This window comes from Talpa occidentalis, unplaced genomic scaffold (assembly GCF_014898055.3).
Source record: "Talpa occidentalis isolate TD23 unplaced genomic scaffold, MPIMG_talOcc4v2.1, whole genome shotgun sequence".
In the NCBI taxonomy this organism is placed as follows: domain Eukaryota; kingdom Metazoa; phylum Chordata; class Mammalia; order Eulipotyphla; family Talpidae; genus Talpa; species Talpa occidentalis.
The window spans coordinates 110,787,330-110,811,262 of NW_026555331.1; the positions used below are offsets into that span (position 1 = coordinate 110,787,330).

At 39.8% G+C, this 23,933-nt stretch overlaps 1 protein-coding gene and 1 long non-coding RNA gene across 4 annotated transcripts in view; one reads left to right on the plus strand and one right to left on the minus strand.

Annotated features, from left to right (window-relative positions):
• Nucleotides 1–90: 90 nt before the first annotated feature.
• Nucleotides 91–22,742, plus strand: LOC129145331 (uncharacterized). Of its 2 annotated transcripts, none has more exons than XR_008550789.1 (3): nucleotides 91–273; nucleotides 1,731–1,872; nucleotides 22,619–22,742. It is a non-coding gene; the product is annotated as an uncharacterized LOC129145331 (long non-coding RNA). The 2 variants fall into 2 exon arrangements; XR_008550790.1 differs by lacking the exon at nucleotides 22,619–22,742 and adding an exon at nucleotides 12,295–12,357.
• The window catches only part of AOAH (acyloxyacyl hydrolase), a 177,656-nt gene continuing 176,053 nt past the window's right edge, over nucleotides 22,331–23,933 (minus strand). For both annotated transcript variants that reach the window (XM_054692470.1, XM_037510299.2), the window contains exon 22: nucleotides 22,331–22,681. In XM_054692470.1, the coding sequence (XP_054548445.1) occupies nucleotides 22,553–22,681 (129 nt within the window). In that variant the 3' untranslated portion in view covers nucleotides 22,331–22,552. The remainder of the gene's footprint in view (nucleotides 22,682–23,933) is intronic.

The following is a 23,933-nucleotide window of genomic DNA, read 5'->3' on the forward strand; positions in this document are numbered from 1 at the left end:
GGCTGGTGGGCGGGGCGGGGCGGGCGGGGCGGGGCGGGGGGCGGGGCGGGGCGGGGCGGGCGGGGCACACGCGCCACTCGCTCTCAGTGGCCACGCCCATCAGGTGGTCCCCCCAGCAGCCTGACAGTTTGAAAATTCAAACTCAAACGGAGCAAATATGCCGCGTCTTCTCCAAAAATAGTGTCAGTGAAAATTCCAGGAAGCCACTAAAATGGCAAAAGGGGTCTACTTGGATTTCAAACCTCGCTCAGGATTGTTTAGCAGTGACCACAGGTGACTGATAATGATAGAATGGGTGTGAGGATTCGATCCTCCGACCTCGCTCTGAGCTTTGCTGCAGTCCTGGGTCTTTATCTCCCCCTTCCCCCGTCACTGTCGTCCTAGTTTTCTGCTCTGCCAGCATTGCCCGTCCTCGCCACCAGGCTGCGTTGCTGCCATTTCTCAAAGCTTTTTCCCTTAGGGCCCTTTCCACAATCCCCCCTCACCCCTGGCCCCTCAGTCATTCTGCTCTTCATTCACCATCCACCCTCTAAATTGCGCTGTCTCATTTATGTATGTGCTGTAATTTATTTAACCATTCCAATTATTTGTTACTATAAAGAAAGTGCTGCTGAATATTTTTACACATAAAGCTTTCATCTGTATTTCATAGCATTTCCTCAGGTCATTTTCCAAAAATAGAATCACTATATCAAGCAGTATAAATATTCTAAATTCAAAGGTCTCTCCAGAAGGATGGTACACATTTACTCTTTTCTTAGGGATGAATGAGAGTACATATTTCACTGTACCTTTGCCTACATTTCACTCTATCTTTCAAGGGTTTTGATGCAAACTTTGCACTAGAATCAAAAATACAAAAAAGTTTCATCACATGTTAGAAATATTTAACTACTTTAGGGCCTCCCTGGGAGCCTAGGGGTTAAGTCTCAGCACTGTCACTGCTAGGGCCTGAGTTGGATCCCAGGCAAGGGAGCTAACCCACATATGGCACAGCAGCCCTCTCCTGCCTCCCCGCACTGCTCCATCAGCAGTGTATTTCAGTAAATCTGCCTCTTCTGCTCCCCAGTCTGTGTCTGGTGAATCTTCTCACACAGTCCCCGGACCACCACATCTGGCCTACACCCTAGCTCTACTATGTGAAAATTTAAATTTTTTTAAGTAAATATTTAACTAGTTTAGACTCTCAAAAATAAGCAGCATTAGAGGTCTCCTGGGTGGCGCAAGGAATTAAGATGCAGCACTATGAAGCAATCAGCAGCTACTGCAGCACAGAATTCCATCCCCACCAGGGAGGTGACCAACATGGCACACCAGACCTCTCCTGTCTCATCAACTGCTCCCCTCATCAGTGTATTTCAGTCAGTCCCCTGTTCTGCTCCTCACTGTCTCTAGTGAATACTCTCACCTCCTGCACCTCTGGCCTGTACCCCAGTTCTTGTATGCATAAATAAATAAATCTTTTTAAAAAATAAGCAGCATTAGCTCATTAGTACTAATAAGTGAAAAAATTAAAACACCCCTGAATTTTAGGAGTTAAAATAGAAGAGTAAAGGAACAAAACTGTAGCAGAATAACCAGATGTTTTCCAAACACATGTTCTCTTTGCATCACACAATGGGATTACATTAACTGGCCATCTGAACGGGGAGGGAAGAGAGGCATAATAATAATAAAACTTCCCACACCTCATCATGTTTTCTCCTTCCCCACCCTTTGGCTGAATGCAGATGACTCCATGGACACAGAGGACAAAAATCATCAAATGAAGAGCCTTAATTCCTGAATGATCACACGAAGTGCTACCCAGTCAGAAAGACACTGATATGAGAGAGGGATGGATTTTATAGGTTGAAGCATCTGCAATTCCAGGTTTGATATATTATAGCAGCTGGGCTTATTAACTGTAATCATTACAAATGATTTCTTGAATAATAACTATACCCTAGACTTCTTGTTAAATGTGTTATCTTTTCTTATTCAATCTGTAACCCATTCTATGCCATTCTTATTAATACCATCTTTAAGGAAAGTGATTTGCCCAACATGTAATTTCTTCCTAAACTGAGATTACTGCTCTCCTTAGAGATAATTATCAATAATAACTGTCGTCTGAAACTTCTTGGAGTTCTTATGAACCCTAAAACTCTACTGGGCTCTAAACAACAGCTCCAGTTTCACTATTACCTATATATACTTAAATCTAAATTTATAATCAAATCACATTGATTAGTTTGTCTGCCTGATGGAGGCTAAGAGTGAAAATTTGGGAAGGAAGCATCACAAGATCAGAAACTGGAGGTGGGGGTTGAAATGATTAACATAGTCATTAAATCAGCTATGGGGACGAAAAATCCTTAGGTACCCACTACTATAGCAAGTATCAGACGGCTACAGAAAGTATCCTGAGGCACAGATCAGTGGTGGGGATATGGAGATGGAAGGCCATTGTAGAGAAGCATGGTTCCTTATACCCTAGAAGTAATTTATCCAAAACAAACAAAGAAACAGTTACCAATTCCACAAAGGAATGAATGCCTCCCAAAAAGAGGAAGATTACAGGGCCTCCCTGGTGGCGCAAGGGTTTAAGCATGGCACTATGAAGCTATCCACATTTTTTGCAGCACGAGTTTGATCCCTGGCCAGCCAGGGAGCAACCCTGGTGCAGCAGACCTCTCGTGTCTTGCTCACTGCTTCCCCTCAGCAGTGTATTTCAGTCTGCCTCTTCTGTTCCCTGCTCTGTCTCTGGTGAATCCTCTCACCCCCCTATATCTCTAGCCTGTGCCCCAGCTCTTGTATGCATAAATAAATAAATCTTTAAAAAAAATAGAAGATTATATCAATGCAATTTCTGCCCTGGCAAAATGCAGGTCTTTGGCTTACGTGTGACTATGCAGGTGTTTTTCTTTACCAACCTTTTCCCTTTGAAAGCAGCAGAGGTAACTCTCCTCCCAAGCCTGCCTGCTTGTGTCTATGTAGGCCTCTCTTTTAAAAAACCTGTCCCTTTTGGGGGCAGCTCTTTTTGCCCGCTTGTGTCTGGTTGAGTGTCCTATCCTTTCTTTTCCCTTACCTTTCTTTCTTTTTATAATAAACCTGCTCTTTTGAATGTAACTAAACGTCTCTGCCTCCTGGGGAAACTCACCATCTGCCACTAAAAGGAGAGCTCTGATGAAACTTTTCTCAGAGGCAGCCCAAGGACACTGCTCTCTGAACCCAACACCTCTCCAAACTGACATCATGACCATTTGGAAGTGAGTTGCAGACATCATTTTGTCATTCTTAACATAGTCTAACTTTCCAAATTCTGTTTACATGGTCAAGAGAGCACCAAAGGCAAATTTCCAGTGTCTGTTGTGCCCCAGGTCAGCAGACTCGGTGAGCATAGCCTCCAAGAATCCAAAGACAGCTGATGCAAACACAAAAGGGAGTTTATTACAGACTCGAGTCTGGGCTCAAGGCACCTACCAACACAGTGGCAGGTATCGAGAGCCCTGAACAAAGGAAGCAGGGGTTTATTTTTAGGGTTAACTCATGCTGGCAGTTACTCATTGACTACAAGGATGCATTCTCCAATGTTGCCCAGCTATAATTCTAAGCTGACTGGCCTGGTCAAGATGGAGCTCCAGCCTGCAGCTCCAGTTACAGCAAGTTTGCCCTCATTGGTGACTGGAGGGCGAGGTGGAGTGAGGGTCCAAACTGTCGAAACTATCTCTGGAATGCAGTTGTCATTCCCAGGACAGCAAAACCTAAAATTCTAAAATGGCAGTTACACACAAAATGACAAAGCAATGGCTAAGAATACTTATGCTTGGTTCCACAGTGTCTTCAGCCTAAGACTGTGTATGGCTTAGAAGGAGCCCTTCCATATAAGTACAGTCAGATAAGTAAGGAAGAATACTAAGAAATAGTTTTATGAGGTCAAGGGCAAGGATACCTGTACTTAATTGATAGGAAAACATTTACACTAGAATACTATAAAGCTAACTAAATTTCACCAAACCAGTTCAAAAACAACTAAACTGTCCTGTTGACTCCTGGATATTTCTGAAAAGCCTTGAAGTAGGATGACCAATGTATTCTGGCCCAGGTCTTTTCTGGATTTAATATTAAAAGTCCCAGGAGAGCCTTTTGACCCTCAGGCAAAAGTGGATGATTAGTAACCTTATTTATTTATGTATTTTATTTTAATTTTTTTGATAGTTTTTTTTTTTTTAAGATTTATTTATTTATTTATTTATTTATTTATTTATTTATTTATTTATACAAGCACTGGGTACAGTCAGAAGCGCAGGAGTGTGAGAGAATTCACCAGAGCCAGAGCAGGGAGCAGAGCAGGCAGAAGGACCAAAGTACACTGCTGAGAGCAGCAGCGGGCGGCAGGAGAGGTCTGCCGCGCCATGTGGGATTCTCGCTGGCCAGAGGGGATCGAACCCATGCTGCAGAAGCTGTGGACAGCTTCACAGTGTGGCGCTCAACCGCCCATGCCACCAGGGAGGCCCAGTAACCTTATTTAAAAATTACTCTCTGACTTAACCATCCAAATAAAAATAGTTGACAGTTGGTTCTTCATTTACTTAGCATACCTTTGTGGAACCAGAGTTAGGTGTGAGTCTGAGGCTAGGGCAGGCCACATCCCTTTGACTAGGACTTTACATTATCATCTCTAGTTGCCACTGGAAGTTAAAGACAAATTTCTGTGCTTTAGAATTGAAATTTTCTCTGCTATAATGGAAAGACAGACCAGCATTAGAATATCTCAACTGCTGCCAGTTATGGTAATTTATTGAAACTTAACTTCATTATCTAAATTGGAAATAATATTAAATTACATGCATTCTTCAGCTTGAAAACATTATTAAGTGCCTCAACCTCTGTGACATAAGTAGCAAAACATTAATATGTATCTTACATGTAACCGGACCATTTTAAAAATTTGCCTTCAGACCAGTTTTAGCATTTTGCTCAATCTACACATAAACCTGGAAATATTTCAAAATGATGATTGCATGAATTTTTAAGTATCCTGTTATTTTCTGGTAAGACTTTCTCAGAGTAAGTAAATTGCTTGGCCAACTAGCCACAGCTGATGAGGGCCCATCCATTTTACTGTCCCATAAAGTTAGAGATTGTGTGTGTGTGTGTGTGTGTGTGTGTGTGTGTGTATAAAGCTGATATGGGGGGGCTATGCATTTGTACTTAACCTGATAGAAGATGACCCCAAATATGGTATTGTTGCTCTAGAGAAAGTTAATCCACTTTATATCTAACTTGACATACTTATTTTCTGCATTCATTTCCCCACTGACTTTATACCCATTTCTTAAATGTGCTTGTCAGCTGTTTTAATTTCCTTTTTTCTTGTCATTAAATAGTTAAGTAAAACTTAGCCTTATGAGAACTAACTTTTTTTTTTTTGAACAAACTTTTTTATTTATTTTTATGCAACAACTGGGGTACTGGGCAGAGGCGTGGGATGGTGAGAGAATTCACCAGAGACAGAGAGGGGAACATAACAGGCAGACAGACTGAAATACACTGCTGAGGGGAGCAGCAGGCGAGGCAGGAGAGGTCTGCCCCTGCCATGTGGGAATCTCCCTGGCCAGCCAGGAATTGAACCGGCGCTGCAGAGGCTGCAGACAGCTTCACAGCATGGTGTTCAACCCGCTATGCCACTGGGAAGGCCCAAGAACTAACCATTTAACAATCTTAACTGAACCAAAGAAAATCAACAGCCCAAACCTGACTCCAAATCTGAAGAACCATGTACATTTTTACAGAATATTCCCAGAGAAAGAGCAGAGGGGATTATCACATCAAACTGTGCCTTGTAGATTTCTGTCTCCCCAGAGTCCCAGGCCCTTATTAGCTGCCTAAATTTTCTCTTGGTCTCTTTCCCAACTCACAGTCTCTGCCAGTCACCAGGCTCTGTTTTCTCTCTCCCTTTATATGGCAGACACACACCCATGGTGATCCCCAGTGAATTATAGCTAAGCACAATCTCCTCCATGGAGATTTGCTCCTGACCAACATAAATGGGGAAAGTTTACTGCCAAGGTTGCATTTGGATATCTAAGATTGGAGATTGAGCAGATTGGAGAGAGAAACTCTCCTAAGGGCCTCAGAAAAGCAACCTACAATCTTTTAAATGGTTTATGGAGAGGGCAACTCTTCAGGAAACCAGGAGTTCTCAAGCAGCTGAAGCCTTGGTACTACAACCACCAGGAACTAAATTCTGCCAATACCCATGTGAGCTTGAAAGAGGACTCCAGGGTCCAGGAAGGAAGGAGCATAACTTGGGTAATCTCTTGAATCAGTCTTGTGAGACCCCAAGCCAGCTAAGCCATCCTACACACTTGATCTACTAGAATAGTGAGCTGATAAATGTTGTTTAGTTTGGGTTAATATGTTACACAGAAAAAACTGTTGCCTTCTTGATTTTTGATTAGATCCTCATAAATAATAAAGCATCTTCTTAGACCCACACTCCTGAGAAATCAGAGAATGTGTGTTTGTGTATGTGCAAGCACACATATTCATTGTAAACAGACCGTAAGTCTCACTTAGCTATGTTACTATATTAATTCTCTCTTGGTAAAATCTATTGACTAATTACTATTCAGATGCTAGTAGGTTGCTCTCCAAAATGTGAGTGTATTTCTATTTCGACAGGCAAAAGGTAGAAGAGTCAAGTCAATGTTGTTTGTTCCCAAATCTGATTATATCAGTTGTAAATGTTTTTGTAAATGACATAGTTAAATATTACACAAACTGAAAGCAAGGAAATGGAGTTTTTTTTCTATGAGAACTATCGAAGATTTTATAAAGAAATTGCTGTCATATTAAGTAGCAGAGGTGAAAAGACTAGAAATCTAGAAGGACATTGTTCTGAGATTACTTCAAAAGTGTTTTCATATTTTTGTTCTCTTTAGAGACCTAAACATCGTATATTGGCTGTTTATGTAAGAAAGAAGCTGGTTGGCTCATTTTTCAGACTTTTGTCAAATAAAGACCTTGTCCTTAAATGCATTTGATGAATGATAATGAGTATTTGAGATGTGTGTGCAATTCCTTACAATGCTTTCCTACTTTGGCTTTTTCAATTAATTGATTGTGTTAGATAAGAGGTTTTCTTCTGAATTTTAATTTTAACATTTCCCCCCTCTCTGTCACAATAAGATAACTTACAAGAAATTCTATTTTGAAGAAAAGGAATGTTTTGAACTCATTGGGTAGAAGTATTTCAGGAAAAAGTCTAAGGCCTTGTCATAAAGCTAACTCTTGAATTCTGATGTTTATGTCAGAGCAACAGCAAGAAGAGCTGAAAAGTTAAATGATAAGTTTAACAATAAAATAGGGAAGTCAACTCCAGGCAGCTCTTGACTTGTTTCCAAATGATAGGAAGATCCTATCATTGCTGACCTTGATAAAGAATTCCTGGTTAGTAGGAATTAGTTCATAAAAGGTGTATAAGAAAGACTCTAATTTTCTCCCTTCCTTTTTTCCCTCCTTTCTTAATTCTTTTTTAATCTCTTGTTTATAACTCACATTGGTCTTAAGGTTTTGTTTTTTTTTTTTTTTAAAGATTTATTTATTTATTTATTTATTTATTTATTTAAAAAGATTTATTTATTTATTCAAGAACTGGGGTACAGGCCAGAGGTGCAGGGAGTGAGAGGATTCACCAGAGATAGAGTGGGGAACAGAACAGGCAGATTGACAGAAATACACTGCTGAGAGGAGCAGCAGGTGAGTCAGGAGAGGTCTGTGCCATGTGGGTAGCTCCTTGGCCAGCTGGGGACTGAACTCATGCTGCAGAGGCTTCGGACAGCTTCATAGGTTGCATCTTAACCCATTGTGCCACCAGGGAGGCCCTAAAGATTTATTTATTTATGCATATAAGAACTGGGGTGCAGGCCAGAGTGTGGGGGGTGAGAGGATTCACTAGAGACAGAGTGGGGAACAGAATAGGCAGACTGACTGAAATACACTGCTGAGGGGAGCAGCGGGCAAGACAGGAGAGGTCTGCCGTGCCATGTGGGTCACCTCCCTGCCCGGGGATCGAACTCGTGCTGCAGTGGCGGCGGATAGCTTCACAGTGCTGTGCTTAGCCCCTTGTGCCACCAGGGAGGCCCCACATTTGTCTTATGGCTTGAGATCACATGCCTAGCCTTGATAACAATACAAACACATACAATTATCATAGTTCTGGAATGAAAATTCCAGACAACTGGTTTACCAATAGGGACAAACTTTGAAATTGGGACATTAATTCCATTTTGCTACAAATTTATATAAAGAAGAGTATATGGCTGTTCTTAAGAGCATTAAGAATCTGAATTTGCACACTCCCTAAGGGAAGTCTGTAATATTTCTATTCTATCACTAAGCAGGCCTTTGGAAAAGACAGACAACTCCCTTAGCCAAGACTATTCAAAAACCTGTGCCAGAATCTGCAGATAAGAGGCTGTTCAGAAGTGGTTAAAGAGCATCATAGCAGATTTGCTTTTTTAGAAAGAAAATGACTTCCCAAACAATAGGGTCTCTTTCAGAGGCTCCTAGTTCTAGACATGGTCCACCTTCCAGAGGCCAATTAGACATGCCCACCTAGAGCTTTCATCTCCCTTTCTGGGATCTCAGAATCTTCGGCCTAAATGGCCAGAATCTGCTCCTGGGGGATGTGCAGGCCTTTCCCCTAGGACATCTTCTGAAAGGTGGACCACACCAGCCCTGAGGGATGGCTGTTCCTTGGGTAGTATGAAATGAACTGAAGGTGGGGGCTAGGGTGTCTGCCTTTGTGAGCACAAAACTCCCTGAGTATGGGATTGAGACAGGGATGGGGAGAGAAGGGGGCAATTGCAGGCCAGGAGCTTCTTGCTGTGTGCTAATGTAGGACTCTAAGGAATTCATGGTTTCTAAATTCCTACCTGGACTACCAGGTTCTTATGAAGGTATATTTATCATGGCATTAGACTAGAACATATATATTGTATTTAGCTTGTTAGTTTAGTTTATGAGTTTTAGATAAACTTTCATATAAAGATATAGGTGTTCTTTGTACTTTGTCCTAAACCCTGCATATATTCAGATTGTCTGTAAAAACACAAAGTAATACAATCCTAATAGAGCAAGCCGGCAATATCTGTCAAAATGAAAACATATATTCTTTGGTTTAGGAATTCCACTTCTGTGAATTTATTAAACAGATGTATTTGTATAATTGCACAATAAAACATGTACAATGTGATTTTTGAAGCAACAATTGAAAATAACATGAATGTTCACGAATTAGGGGTTAGTTAAATAAATGAGGGTTGATCCATATAATGGAATATTTCCCAGCCATAGAAAACAAAACAAAAACCAAAAAAACAAACTTGTGAAGGGAAGCGTATGTAGATGTGGAAAGATTAATGTTGTTAATTCACTTAATGTTGTTAAGTGAAAGAGCAAGCTACAGAAGAAGATGAAAAACAGGCTACAGATTCATATTTGCTTCTGCTTATAAAAAGAAAGGCTGGAAAAAATGAATACAATGATTACTTGTGTTTATATGGGGAAGGGAGCAGTATTATATATCCTTGTGTGTTGTTTTATTTTCCAACTCTGTGAATTTATTACCTATTAAAAATATACAATAAAGTAAATCAGTGATTTCCAAAATGTGATTTCAGGCCTGGAGCTCTCTCATTCAATGAAACTTCTTGAGGAGAGCTATATTACGTGAATAACCATTTCATCTTTTATTCCACAAACTCAGACAAGTGTTGATGAAAACTGACTTGAGTTTTTCCCTCAGCAAAGAGACAGGAAATTTGCTCTCTGTTCTGTTTTTGGTGGTGGTTTCCCTCCTGCCCCAGGATCACAGGGAATCAGAGAAACTCTCTTGTTCCACACTCGGCGGGAAGCAAGCTTCCTGTTCCACATGCTGATGGCTTGTACAAGCCTATGCAGGTGTTATAGTGGCAATCTCTGCCCTTACCTGAGTCCCTGTGCAGGGCCAGACTCCTGGGCAAACCACCAAGATTGCACTGCTCCCTTGTTTTCCCTCTCGATCCTGGGAACCTGCTCCTGGTCTCCTAACTGCTTCTTCTCTCCTCAAAGTTCTCTGCACCTCCTTGCCACCAAAGGGCTGAAGTATCATCTTCTAAGGCGGCCAGAAGAGAGGCTCTCTGGCGGCTTCTCCTGGATATTAAAATACCTGAGGAAAGGAATAGCAGGATTTGTTAATACTCTTGGAATGGGGTGGGGTTAGGTGTCAGAAGACAGTTTCTTTCATTTTGATTTTTCTGCTGCATCAAACACAAATAATTGCTGAATGTCAGAATACATTTGTGTATTTGATATAAGTACAGAGCTGCTTTGGAGGTTTCTAAATGCCTCTTCACTGCTTTTGCGACAGAGAAACACTGACTTAAAGAATTCACCTGTTGCTAAGAAATCTATCTCAGAGAGTTGACTATTTTCATCTGGCAACCATGGACCCAGAAGAGGCCTCTGGAGGGTTGAGCAAAGCAGGTGTGGCTGGACTAAGTGTGGGGAGGCCTGAGGTCTCAGGTCACTACCCTGGTGGCCCCTTCCAGGACCTTTGTGAGATCCATATACCCTCCCCTGACCCACTCCTAGCCCAGCCAGTGGCCACTGGGAGTAGCCCATAGAGAGCCACTGAAGCCGGGTAACTCAGGTCAATGTTCAGATTTTGCAAGGGCCTGACCCCACCTTCCTCAGCACTTGAACAGCCAGGTGGTATGGCCAAAAGTAAGTAATGGTGGCTGACTCCTTACTATTACAATCCCATAAGGTCTGTTCTCATTTGATTGGTCTTTGCTTATTTCCATGTTTGCCATGACTTTTCAGATCTCCCTTATTTATTTTTGTGGTGGTTTTTTCCAGGCTAGTCATGTACATGTATAGTTTTCACTTTCACCACCAGATGGTGCCAACACTTCTCTGGTTGGTTTTGCCAGGTTGCCTTGCTTCCTCTCCTGGCATTTGAGATATTTAAAAGACTGGGCACTTAGCTTTTAACCAAATTATGCTTTTTATTATTAATTCAGCTTTCTGTGTAGTTAAAAATGAGCGTATGCTATAACATCCTTCAGAACAATTTATGCCAAAGAATTAAGAAATCTGAAATGAATGGAGAGCTTTCAAAAACAGTTTCTACAAGTCAGATCTTTCAAAATTTCCACGTGCCCTCTGATGCATTGTAGCCAGCCACTTAATCTTCAAATGTGCGCAGAAGCTTACTCTTCAATGCATGGACTAGCTCACCTAGGTAATACTTTAATTGGGTGTTTGTACCTTAGCTGAGAGCAAAGTGGAAATCCCTTGTCTGTCTACTCAGCTTCCAAGATGGAACTGAATTGGGTTTGTCAGGTATGACCACTCCCTTGCGTCCCCTTCCTTGATTCCACTTATTTGTTCAGTAGTGTCTTCTACTGGGTGGTCCTGATTTATTCTCCTTAAATCCTGGGCTCAAAGTTTGCCAGGAGGTAGCAGCGTGTTTTGTCCAGAAATCCTGTTTTTCTTTTGGAAGATGACCCCAACTCACTGATATCATATAATTTAATCATAATCAGCTTACATAAACTCTTTTAACATAATAAACATTCGTAAGAGGTCTTGACAGGCAATAAAATAGGAATAGGGAATTTATAAATTAATAACAAAATAAAGATGTCATAGAGGTTCACACTTCTGAAATTTTGAGGTCAGATGTGCTTTAGAATTTAAAATGTTTGGAATTTATGAAGCCAATTTAATTTATTAATTAGGTGTAAACCAGTACAGTGTATACACCACATGTTATGTAATACTCTAGAAGGGTCCAGGGCAATTCCCCATGATCAAAACATTAACATTTCTACAATTAAACATGAATGTTCACATTAAGTAGGATAAAGATTAAATGGTAGGTCAAGTCAGGTTGTGCCTCCAAGTGAGTTTGGTAATGAACCTAGTTGTAGGAGGATTTTGGATTTTGGGAATGTAGATAAGTTATTATGATTTGGAGCTTAACATGTGTTATCTCATTTAATCCTGATAGACTTCTCATGTCAAATACAAGGATCTAAGACTATGTGGAACCTGAGGCTTGAGCTTTTAAGTACTATTTCTAAGGTCACACAGCAGAGCCAACATTCAAACCTTACCCTGACTCTAAGACAAAATGTTACATCAGCTCCCATGTTTTCTCAGAATACTACATTTTCTAAAATAATAAAATTACTCTAATTTCCTTGCTAGCTATTGGCTTTTTACCATACTCTGCACCACTCTTTATTTTCCTTGCAGTCCATGAGAGAAAAAGAATATGATGTCGCAGTGAATGAACTACTCCACCATGATGGATGGAGTTAAAATCCCTCCTTAACGCCTTCACTGGGCAGCCTCACCTGGCAGAAAGAAGCAGGGCCATGGTGCTGAAGAACAAATAATCAACACTCCAAATGTCAGATTTTCTAGTCGTTAGAGTTTCTCATTGTGTGCTTGGTCCACATAGCTAATCAGCCTTGGCGTGGTTTGCAATATAATCCAACATCTAATTAATGTCTCTTGCCTCCTTTTTCAAAGTTTACACCAGCCTGGTCTCCATAAAGGGATTCTGTTTCTTTGAATGGAAACATCAGAAGTCACTTGGCTTAATAAAGCTGTCAGCAGGCCAGGGAGGAACTGTTGGCGTCATTCTGTACATTTCCTCAGGATGGGAATGAATTAAGATAATTATATTTCAAAATTGTGCTTTCAAGGTAATTCATGAGCCTGTTCCTTTTTTGTGTCCTAATTATCCTCTCTTTCTTTTCCCTATGTCTTTCCTTCTTCCAAATTATAGCCCTATTTATATGCTCTAAAGTTTAGGAGCTTATAATCTTTTTTTTTCCCTTGATGTTTCTTTCTTGTAATGAAACCAGCTTAGCAATTACATGGACACAAACTCTTTTTATATGCCTGTAGACTATTACAGGGTGCAATAAATTGTGTAATATTTTAATGGATTTTTCCAGTGACCTTTATAGACTTTCAAGATTTGTTAGAAAAATTATTCATCTATAGGTGTACACACACACACACACACACATCTGCCTTAAGGTACTTAAATCCACCCCCCCACCTTATTTTTATGAAGGTAAATAGCAAATACAGGCATTCGTTCATTCACATGTCTAGGCATTCGTTCAATCACATGATAGCATTTACATACAATGAAGTATACAAATCTTAAATGAGTTTTGGTATGTTTTGTATCTTTGGTAAGTGCATACATCTGTGTAGCTCAAACCATTATGAGGATGTTATTATATTTCCAGAAAGTCCTTTATGTCTTTTCCCAGTTTTTCCCCACACTGTCTGAACAGTTTTCTGATTTTTTTAATCATAGATTAATTTTCCTTGTTCTAAAATTCATATACACATATATGAATTACACACTGCAGACCCTTTTGCAGAAGACTTCCATAATAATTTGAGATTTATTCTTGTGTGTGTCAGTGGTTTCTTATATATTGCAGAGCAGCTTTTCATAGGTTTATTCATTCTCCTTGATGGACATCTGGGCAGCTTCCAGATTTTAGTTATTATGAATAAGGTTTCTATGAACATCCTTGTGCAAGTCTTTTCATGGACATATGCTGGTAAATAATTAAGAGTGAATTTTCTGTAGCATAGGTTAGATTTATGATTAGTTTTATAAGAAAACTTTTCCAAAAAACCTTACACTTAAGAGTTTTTGCTCCAACACTTGGGGCTGTCAGTCTTTTCACTTATATCTTGATGTGTGAGAAGTGGTATTTCATTGTGGTTTAAATTTGTATTTCCCTGGTGACTAAGGGTGGTGAGCACTTTCTCATGCACTTATTCTGCTTATTGTCTATTCACATTCCTATGTGAAGTTTATGTTTAAATCTTAAAAAAGTGGTTGGTTATCTTTATTGAGTTGTAAGAGTTCTTTAAACATTCTGGAATTGTTTGCCAAATCTATGTTTTGTGAATATTTCTGGTCTGTGGTGTCTTTGGATGAATGGGGTTTTTAAATTTTGTTTAATTTAACAAAATAATGCTAATTTTTCTTATTTATCTTTTTTTTTGGTAACTGTTTCTGTGTCTTTTCTAGAAAACTCCTCCCAACCCCCAAAATGAGAAGATATTTTCTTATGTTTTCCTCTAGAGGTTTTTTAGTTTTGGCTTTTACATTTAGGTCCATGATCCATGTCAAATTAATTTTTATATGTGGTTTTATATAGAAGTAGAAGTTCTTTTTTAAAAATATCTGTATTTTTAAAAAAGATTTATTATTTTTATTTATTTATACATATAAGAACTGGGGTATAGGCCAGAGGTATGGGGTAGGGGGTGAGAGGATTTACCAGATACAGAGTGTGGAGCAGAACAGGAGAGTCTACTGAAATACACTGCTAAGGGGAGCAATGGGTGAGACAGGAGAGGTCTGTTTTGCCATGTGGGTTAGCTCACCGGCTGGGGATCAAACTGAGGCTACAGTGGCTGGTAATAGCTTGATAGCGCTGAGACATTAGCTTCTGTGCTGCCAGAGAGGCCCAGAAGTGAAAGTTCTTAAAAAAAAAAAAAAAATCCAGTTGTTCCAGTACCATTCATTAAGAAGACTTTTCTTCCACCTGAATTTCCTTGTCTGCTTCAGATGATCATGTAAATGGGAGTTTGTTTTTAGGCACTCTTTCTGTTCTCTTGATCTACTTGTCCATCCGATGTCAGAAACACATTATCTTGATTGTTGTAGTGTTATAATAAGTTTTAAGTCAGGAGGTGAAATACTTGTGTTTTTTTTTTTTTTTTTCCTATCCAAAATTGTCTTGACTAACTTAGATTCTTAGGATTCACCAGAGACAGAGTGGGGAGCAGAACAGGCAGAGTTACTGAAATACACTGCTAAGGGGAGCAGTGGGAGAGATAGGAGAGGTATGCCGTGCCATATGTGGGTTAACTTCCTGGCTGGGGATAGAACTCAGGACATAGTAGTGGTGATAGTGCTGATACTTAACCCCTAGGCTACCAGGGAGGCCCCTCAACTTATATTTTAAAAACCTTTGAAATTATGTTCAGTAATATGCTGAATCTATAGATCAACGTTAGTAAATTCACCAATTTAATAATATTTAGTTTTTTTTTTGTTTTGTTTTATGAATGTGGTATATAGAACTATTTATTTAGGTCTCTTAACATTTCTTTCAGCAAAATATTTTCTTCAGTATAGAGGTCTTATATGTTTTTTGTTAGTTTTACTCTTAAGTATTTTGTGCTTTCTGACTTTAATAAAACTGAAAAATTTCACTTTCTAGCATTGTGCTGCTGGTATATAAATTTACAATGGTGGAACATAATCTTATTTTTATTAGAAATTTATTTTTATAAGCATAGACCTTGCAATCTATAGGCAGTAGTGTATGAAACTCAGCTCTAAAAGAAGATTTTAACCTGAAGGTTAACGAGAATCAGATGGCCCTGGCCTGTTGCCCGAATTCACATGATGGCTTTTCTATCTTCAGTGCAAGACAACATTATAGATTTTTTAATGAGTTGCTATATAGCCTCAAATACCAAATTGCCATCAACTGGCTTAATTTTTTTTAAATACACTTTACTTTTTAGAGTAGTTTTTGGTTCATAGCACAATTGAGGGGAAAATACAAAGACTTCTGAAGTCCTCCTTGTTCCCCGTCCAAATGAACAGTCTCCCTGACTATCAATGTTCCCCAAAAGAGATGATAAGTAGATAAGTAAATTGTAGTCCATGTAAATGACAGAATATTATTCAACTTTGAAAAAGGAAATTCTGTCATTTGTGATTATATGGACAAAACTGAGATCATGCTGCTAAGTGAAATAAGACAGACAGAGAAAGATAAATATAATATGGTATCATTTGTATGTGGAATAAAAAACTCAAAAAGTTGAATTCATAGAGAGAGAGTAAATGATAGTTTCCAGGAGCTAGAGGGTAGAGAAAATAGGGAGTGGTTGGTAAAAGCACACAAACATTCAGTTACAAGATGAATAGTCTGCAGAGTAATGTAAAGCATAGTGAGTATAGTTGATAATACTGTATTGTATAATTGTATATTAAAATTTGTGAAGAGTAGAACTTAAGTGCCCTCATCAAAAAATAAATAAATAAATAAAGGTAACTATCTGAGGTGATGGATGTGTTAATGAATTTGACCATGGGACTCTTTTCACAATATATGTGTGTATCAAATCATGACATTGACAATGCAAATGTATTATAATTTTTGTCAATTATACCTAAATAAAGCTGAAGGAAAAAACCCACAATGAGATAACATTTCATTCCTAGTTAGATGGCTATTTCTTGATTAATAAAAGGAAAACAAAAAAAAATGTTGGTGAGAACTTGGAGAAATTGGAATCTTTGTGCTTCATGGGAATGTAAAATGTCACAGTCACTGTGTAAAATAATTGAAATTTCCTCAAAAAGTTGCATATAGTATTACCATATGATCCAGTAATTTCACTCTTGGGTATATACTCCAAAGAACTGAAAGCAGTGGCTCAACCAGACACTTGTACACCCACATTCATAGCAACATTATTCACAATAACCAAAAGGTGGAAACACAGTGTCCACCAACAGATGAGTGGATAAACAGATGTGTTATATACATAAATATGTGTGTGTTGTGTGTGTGTGTGAAGTGGAATATTACTCAAAACAATAAGATTCTGATACAAGCTATATGTTAGATGAACCTTGAAAACATTATGCTAGGCAAAATAAACCAAAGAAAATATTGCATAATCCCACCTATATAAGGTAGCTAGAAAATTCATAAAGACAAAAATGGAATACCAGGGGCAGGGAGAAGGGGAATTGGGGAATTATTGTTTAATGGGCACAGTTTCTATTTAGTCTGATGAAAATTTATGGAGATTGATAGTGGTAATATTTGCACAACATTGTGAATGTACTTGATGCCAACGAATTGTGTACTTCAAATTGTTAAAATGGTAAATATTATGTTATATATATTTAAACACAATAAAAAATTTTAAAAGGGCAAAAAGGGAAAGTAGATTTACTTCTAGTTTTCTGAGTGTTATTTATTTTATTAAAAAAATATTATCAAGTGTTGTATTATTACCTGTTGATTGATTACTCTTGATATTAGGCAAACATCATCTTAATAAAGGTGGGGTTGCGGGCCTTGCTGGTGGTGCAGGGGTTAAAGTCTCAGCACTATCAAGCTATCATCAGCCACTATGGCATGAGTTCCATCCCAGGTTAGAGAGCTAACCCACATGGCACAGTAGACTTCTCCTGTCTCTCCGGCTGCTCCTCTCAGCAGTGCATTTCAGTTGATCTTCCTGTTCTACCCGCTCCCCACTCTGTCTCTGGTGAATATTCTCACCTCCCACACCTCTGGCCTGCACCCCAGTTCTTGTATGCATAAATACAAAAAATCTTAAAAAAAAAGAGGTGGGGTTGCATAGTGGCTAACAGCATAGAACCTAGAACCAGATGAACTGACTCCAAATTACTGATTCATTTTATATTGGTTGTGTAATCTCCAGCAAGTTATTTTATTGCTCTCTGTTACTATTTCGATATCTGTGAGAGCAGACATTTGTGACAGACTTGCCTTAAATAGTTGTTACAAGGGTTAAGGGAGAAAATATATGCCAGTTAGCCCTCTATAAACATCACCTCTTGTTAATGCTCACCATAGTGCTGGGAAATAGCACCTAACATTTAGGTCAACAACGGCCCACACAGATGATGGTGGTTCCAATGTATCACCACATAGCCTTGGTTTTAGTAGGCTAGACCATCTAGGTATGAGTAAGTACACTCTATGATGTTTGGACAAAAATCACCTAATATCACATTTTTCAGAATGTATCCCTGTTGTTAAGCAACACACGACTGTATTATTGCTCCCTATTTAAAGAGAAGGTAATTGAGAACCAGAAGCTTAAACAAAATTCAAACCCGAGGAGAGTCTCCCAAACCTGTACCTTCTTGAAGTTCTTACTAACTGTGTTGTGATGTGTCTTCCAGGACAGAGTTTTGTTGTTCCACCAGAGTTATATTAACCTGGAGTCTCCACCTACAAACCTTCAAAACCCCTCTGTTGTTCTAGCAGCCTCCCCCAATGTGCAGACTCTGGCTGATATTTACAGAGCTACAGTGTGGAGATCACTGTGAAAATATTAACACCCAGGGGCTTTTTCTGAGCCTGTGTAAAGTGCGCATCTCATCCTCAGGTGAGATGGAAAATCCCCAGGGTCTGAAGTTGTCCTGGAAGCCCTTGGCGTGTGCTCCTGCTCACTCGTCTGTTGCAGCTTATTGACCGCAGCTTTGTGAATGTGTGAGTAATATCTGCAGCACTCTGAGGCTGAAAGGGTTCCTGTAAAAGCACGATGTAATTAATTATAAACAAAGCAGTCAGCCAGGAGCACAATGCCCAAAGAAATCTTTAGCAAGCCTCATTGTGTGCTCTTTATTTCTCCTCTGTATTTCCATCCATCCAAGAGCTTCAGAAGTGTAATCCTCCTTAATGACAGATTCATGATGATGAGGCCATTATTGCTAGATACTGTGGTTTTAAGAAGTGACCCAGAAAACATGATTTAAAAGCAACCTCTACCTACCCCCTCTTTACCCCAGGCAAAGGACCAGATTAAAAGAGCCCCAGCTTGTATGAATATTTATGCTAGAACCTCTGCCAGATCAGATTAGAGGAGTTCATCCTGCCGGGCAAACATGGATTCTGTACTTAGATTTAATGAGAAACTGACATGTTAATAGCATATTGATGCATCCATTCATCAGGAAATCCATGCAGCACAGTGAATATGCCCTGCATCTCAGGGCCCAGGAGAGGTGCTGACTTTGTCATTTGTATTTCTACTAGGAAGGCTGTTGCTGCAGTGAGAAGGATTCCAAAGACATCTTGCCTCATATAAAAGATGGGAGGTAGAGTTTCTGGTCTTAATATACCTGAGGGATTCCTCTCCTGACACTGCCAGTGAGTGATGCAGACAGAGGCTAATTCCTCCCCACATCATCTCCTGTGGTGGTTCTGCAGAGCATGACGCCCCTGGGGTGTTAATAGCTCTCATACCGGTAAAGGACTCTGGGTCAAAAATGTTGGGTAACTGATGAGCCAAACACATTTCTTTACTGCAGAACTTCCACCCAGTCCTTTCCAGGAAGCAGATAAATCATGTTGTGCTACCAGACTTTTTTGTGGAGTTCTTTTGTCTCAAAGCACTACTCCCCAGAGCACATAACCTTTTAGTGCCATGTACCTCCTTGGCAGGTTGGGGAAGCCTGGGACTCCTACTAGGGTTAACATTCTTAAAAGCAAAGAAGAGATCTAATAATTTATAGTTGTTTCAATGTGTTGATGACCATACTTGTTATTCAAGATAGAGTTGATCCTCATTATTCATGAATTCTATGTGAATTTGAAAACTTGCTAGAATTTATTTGTACCCCCCAAACCAATGCTCAAGGCACTTTTGTGGGCATTACAGCAGTGAAAAATGTGTCATCTGACATACACTTTCCTTGCTGAGGTGAAGTTCTGCTTTCTTGTTTCAACTTTCATGCCATTTAGTGACACACATGGGGTATTTTTATTCTTTTTGTGGGTGATTTCTATGTTTAAAATGACTCCTGGGCTTCCCTGGTGGTGCAAGGGGTTAAGCACAGCACAACGAAGCAATCTGCAGTCTCTGCAGCACGAGTTTGATCCAAACTGGCCAGGGAGCAACCCACATGGCACGGCAGACCTCTCCTGTCTCACCCCCTGCTCTCCTCAGCAGTGTACCTCAGTTGATCTGCCTGTTCTGTTCCCCACTCTCTCTCTCATGAATACTCTCACCCCCCTGTACCTCTGGCCTGTACCCCCAGCTCATGTATGCATAAATAAATAAATCTTTAAAAAAATAAAGTGACTCCTATGTGTAGCATTGAAGTACAAGAGACTGTGATGCACCCTGTGGAAATAATACGTGTGTAAATGAGCTTCATTCAGGTGTGAGTAAGGGCACTGTCAGCAGCGAGCTTGATGTTAATGAATCAATCATAAATTAAATAAATGTTATGTTTAAACAAAAACCATACACAAAACAAGGTTATATATATGTTGGTTGATGAAATTGTTGTGACCAGAGGCTCATGGGAACCTAACCCTCTTTCCCCCGAGGGTCTATGCTTCAGTACATGCTAATTCAGTGTTCAAGGTGACTTTGTAGATCATTGCATGAGCAATGAGAACTGATTATATCTGCAGTTTATGTAATATGATATGAAAATATTTGTGCCAAACTAGCTATATTTTGTGGTCTACAATTATAATAAAAGAAAATGTTAAATTTTATCTAAAGGATAATCTTTTTCCCATTGAAGTTCATAAGCATTCTTAGTTCTGCTGGCGTGTCCCTATGGACCCAAGGAGTGAATGATCCTTCTAGAGAAGGATTAACTTGGTGAGAGAGTGGGGTGGGGAAGCTGGTCCTGTATGTTTTGTATCAATGCAAGTCTCATATAAAGATATTTAGCTGATCTTTTTTGCTGGGGGACCTGAACATATTTTTTTCCAACTGGGTTCTGCCCCAAAAGGCTCTAATCTACAAAGAAAGTGCCCAGAGGTAGGAGGAAATAGAAGTTTTTGATAATTACTCATGTGGAAAGCAAGGGACCCCATTTAATAATGAAGAACAAGACAGGCCTTTTGTCTGATAAGTAGGAGAAGCAAGTGACAATATAGTAGTGGGATATTTATCACCCAAGTTCCAACACGACCAGCTTTCCAAGACTCACACTCTGCAATTCATTCTTCTAGTTTGTATTTCTTACTGCAAATAGGTGGCCTCCTGATGCTGTGTTGATCCTCTGCTAATTCCCCTTCTGGGGACATGTGCTGGTCATGCTGAACACAGCTGCCATCCATGTGACAGAAATGAATGGATTGACAACATTATAAGTGTATTGACTGAAAACTGAAGCTTCACAACCTGGCAAATTAATCTTGTGAGCAGAGGTGGATTTATCATAAGTCTAATAAAGATTAAGTTTTATGATCCCATCCAAGACCCTGGAAGGGCCCCAACAATGCATTCACATGGTCCCAAACTTTCTAAAATTTGCAAAAAAAATGAGATATTTTAAGCATAATTGCTTTCTCTCTGTTGTATTTTTCCCTAATATCCTGAGATTCTCGAGTAGCCATAGGGCTTTGTAGCCATAGGGCCAAGATCATTGACCTTGGGTTGAGGTTGATATATGGTTATGGTTTCAGTCATTCCAGTGCATGGTTAGGTTATATCTACCATCCTTGTGTAGGATGGGCTTCCAGATACTCTCCTATTGACCACCAGCATCATGACAAAGGTGCAAAGTCAGGGGCCAAATGACACTATGAAAGTGTCCTATATGCCTGGCACCAACAGTGTGTGGGTCATGGAGGAAAAGAGCATGAAGCCAGAGCCAGATGCCAGCCTGTGGCAATTCCTTTGAATCACCAGATATGTACACTTAGGGGGAGATTGGCTTCTTTTTGGTACCTGGTGGAAACAGAAGTATCTCCCTATCAGGAATATATTCAGTAATAAAGCATAAGCAATTACACATACACCACCATATTAATTTTTTCCTTATTGAAACAAAGATTTGGATGCAGGTGTTTATTGGGGAAACCACCTCAGGAAGCAGGAATGAGGGATTGAGGGTGACACTGGGAGGGAGGAACTACTGTTAAACGTGGTTGTTGTTATGAGGGAAAGGGGCTGATTCTACAGAGATTCCTGAAGAGCACAAAGAATGCCTCCCCAAACTGACCACCAAAGGAAAAGCCTGGTTTATTTAATTGTCAATACCTAGTACACTGAGTTGTGCCAAGCAAGCTCCTAAAGGCAGAAATTAGGAAGATGTGCTCACTTGGACATGGGGTGTGGCTGCCTGAGGTGGGAATAGGCTTACACAGACTGACCCCTTAATATGAGTTGCAATCAGAGGTGGGCAAGGGAGTGGACACCCAATTAGAATAGTGTGACCAGAATTTCTATGTACACAAAGCTTTGACAGCACTACAGATAGGGGTTGTGCCTTTCTTAGTGCTCATACAGAAGAAATTTGATAGAAATCTTCCCAATGTGAAAACAATCCTAAAAATTTACCTGACTTTACCAGTTGTAAACCTGAAAGAAACTTCAAAATTATCAATAATAAACAGTACATTTTATTTTTCTATAGACAATGATATCATTATTGGAATGTTATTATTATATTTGGAATTATTATCATTGGAATAGACAATAAGATTATGCAACCAAAGAATATAAGAAAATATTCAGGAGAAAAAAAATTGTCAGAAGCACACAGACTCACATGGTCATCAGATATTCTCTAGAATGAGGGAAAAGCACTTTAAAAAAAAGCCTTTAAAGGGGACCTGAGGGCCTGTGGCATCACAGTTCCCATACTGCTTGTTGAATGAATTTACCCAAACTCCTGTTTTCCTGAGTTCTCCAGGAGTGCATGTCCCTAAGAGACTCAGTGTCCTCCTTGATCTCCAAACACCTGTTCAATCTGGGGGTTGAATGGATTCTCTTTTCCTAGGACCTGGGGCCACTGGAGCTGAATCTTCTTCCAGAAGCAATCTGCCAACAGCAGCAAAGCCACCTGCAAGAAAGAATACAAAGGAGGAGTAAAAGGGAAATGATAGCAAGGTAAAGAATTTACCAGAAAGATTCACTCTATTCTTTCATGGTGGACAGACTCTAGGATAGTCCCCAACAATTCCTGCCTTCCTGTCTAAGTATGCTCCCCTTCTCTTGCATGTGAGGAACCTTCATTTGGTTCTAACTGATAAAATATGACAAAGGTGAAAGGTGTCACTTCAATGACTATGTTACATTATCTACTCTCCTTCTTGGCTAATGACACAAGAAGTCATCTTGGGAAGTCCTGCTGGCAAGGGACATAACTTCCATCTGACATCCAGCAAGGAACTGGAACCTCAGTCCTAAAACCACAGGGAAATGAATTCCATCAACAAACCAACTGAGTTTGAAATCAGTCAGCTCTGCCCCAGTTTCTCTCCAGGTGAGAATGTGGTCTAGAATGACACATGTGGATTTTAGTCTTGTGGACCCTAAGTAGAGGAAATGGTTAAACTTTGCCAGCACTTCTGACCTACAGGAACTGTGTGATAATAAATGTGTATTGTTTCAAGCTGTTAAATTTGTAGTGATTTGCTATTTTGTAATAGATAACAAATACATTTTCTAGAAATCTATTCATTTATCTGTGGACAGCTACCATTTTCTAGAGATCTAAGGCTTGTGTTTTGGAGATGAAAAGGGTGAGTCCTTCCTTCAGGGAACTCTCGTTTAGTTAGGGACCCAGAAATGCAAAATGATGCCACAAAACCCATATGTAGGCTGTGAAAAGGGGCATATGGCTGGAAGGAGAAGAGGTGCTGATTCAGGGGAGATCGTCTCTCAAGAGAATGATAGTAGAGCTGTATTTTCAAGGAAAAGGAGTCCAGCAGATGGGTCATGTAGGAAAACTGTACACAGTAGAGGAGGAAAAGGCATAGAGATGTGGGACAGAATGGCATGATGGGGATGCTCCTGGGAGCCTGGATGAGGAGACTGTGAGCATAGAGTGTCATTAGTGTACTAATGGGCAGGAATCTTGACTCCATGCACAATGGGTTGGGCTCTGGCTGGCCAGTCTGATGCTCCCTCTCCTTGGGAGCATCGATATAATAATGCTCTCTTTTGGGGCATTATTATATCAGGTTTCCTTTTATTCACAAGTTAGCAGGATCCCTTCTTGGCTTTCCAACCCTCTACTTGTCATTAGCATACCTTTGATGGGGAGTCTTTCTTTGCAGATAATGCCCTCATTTAGCAAATGGATCTCAACC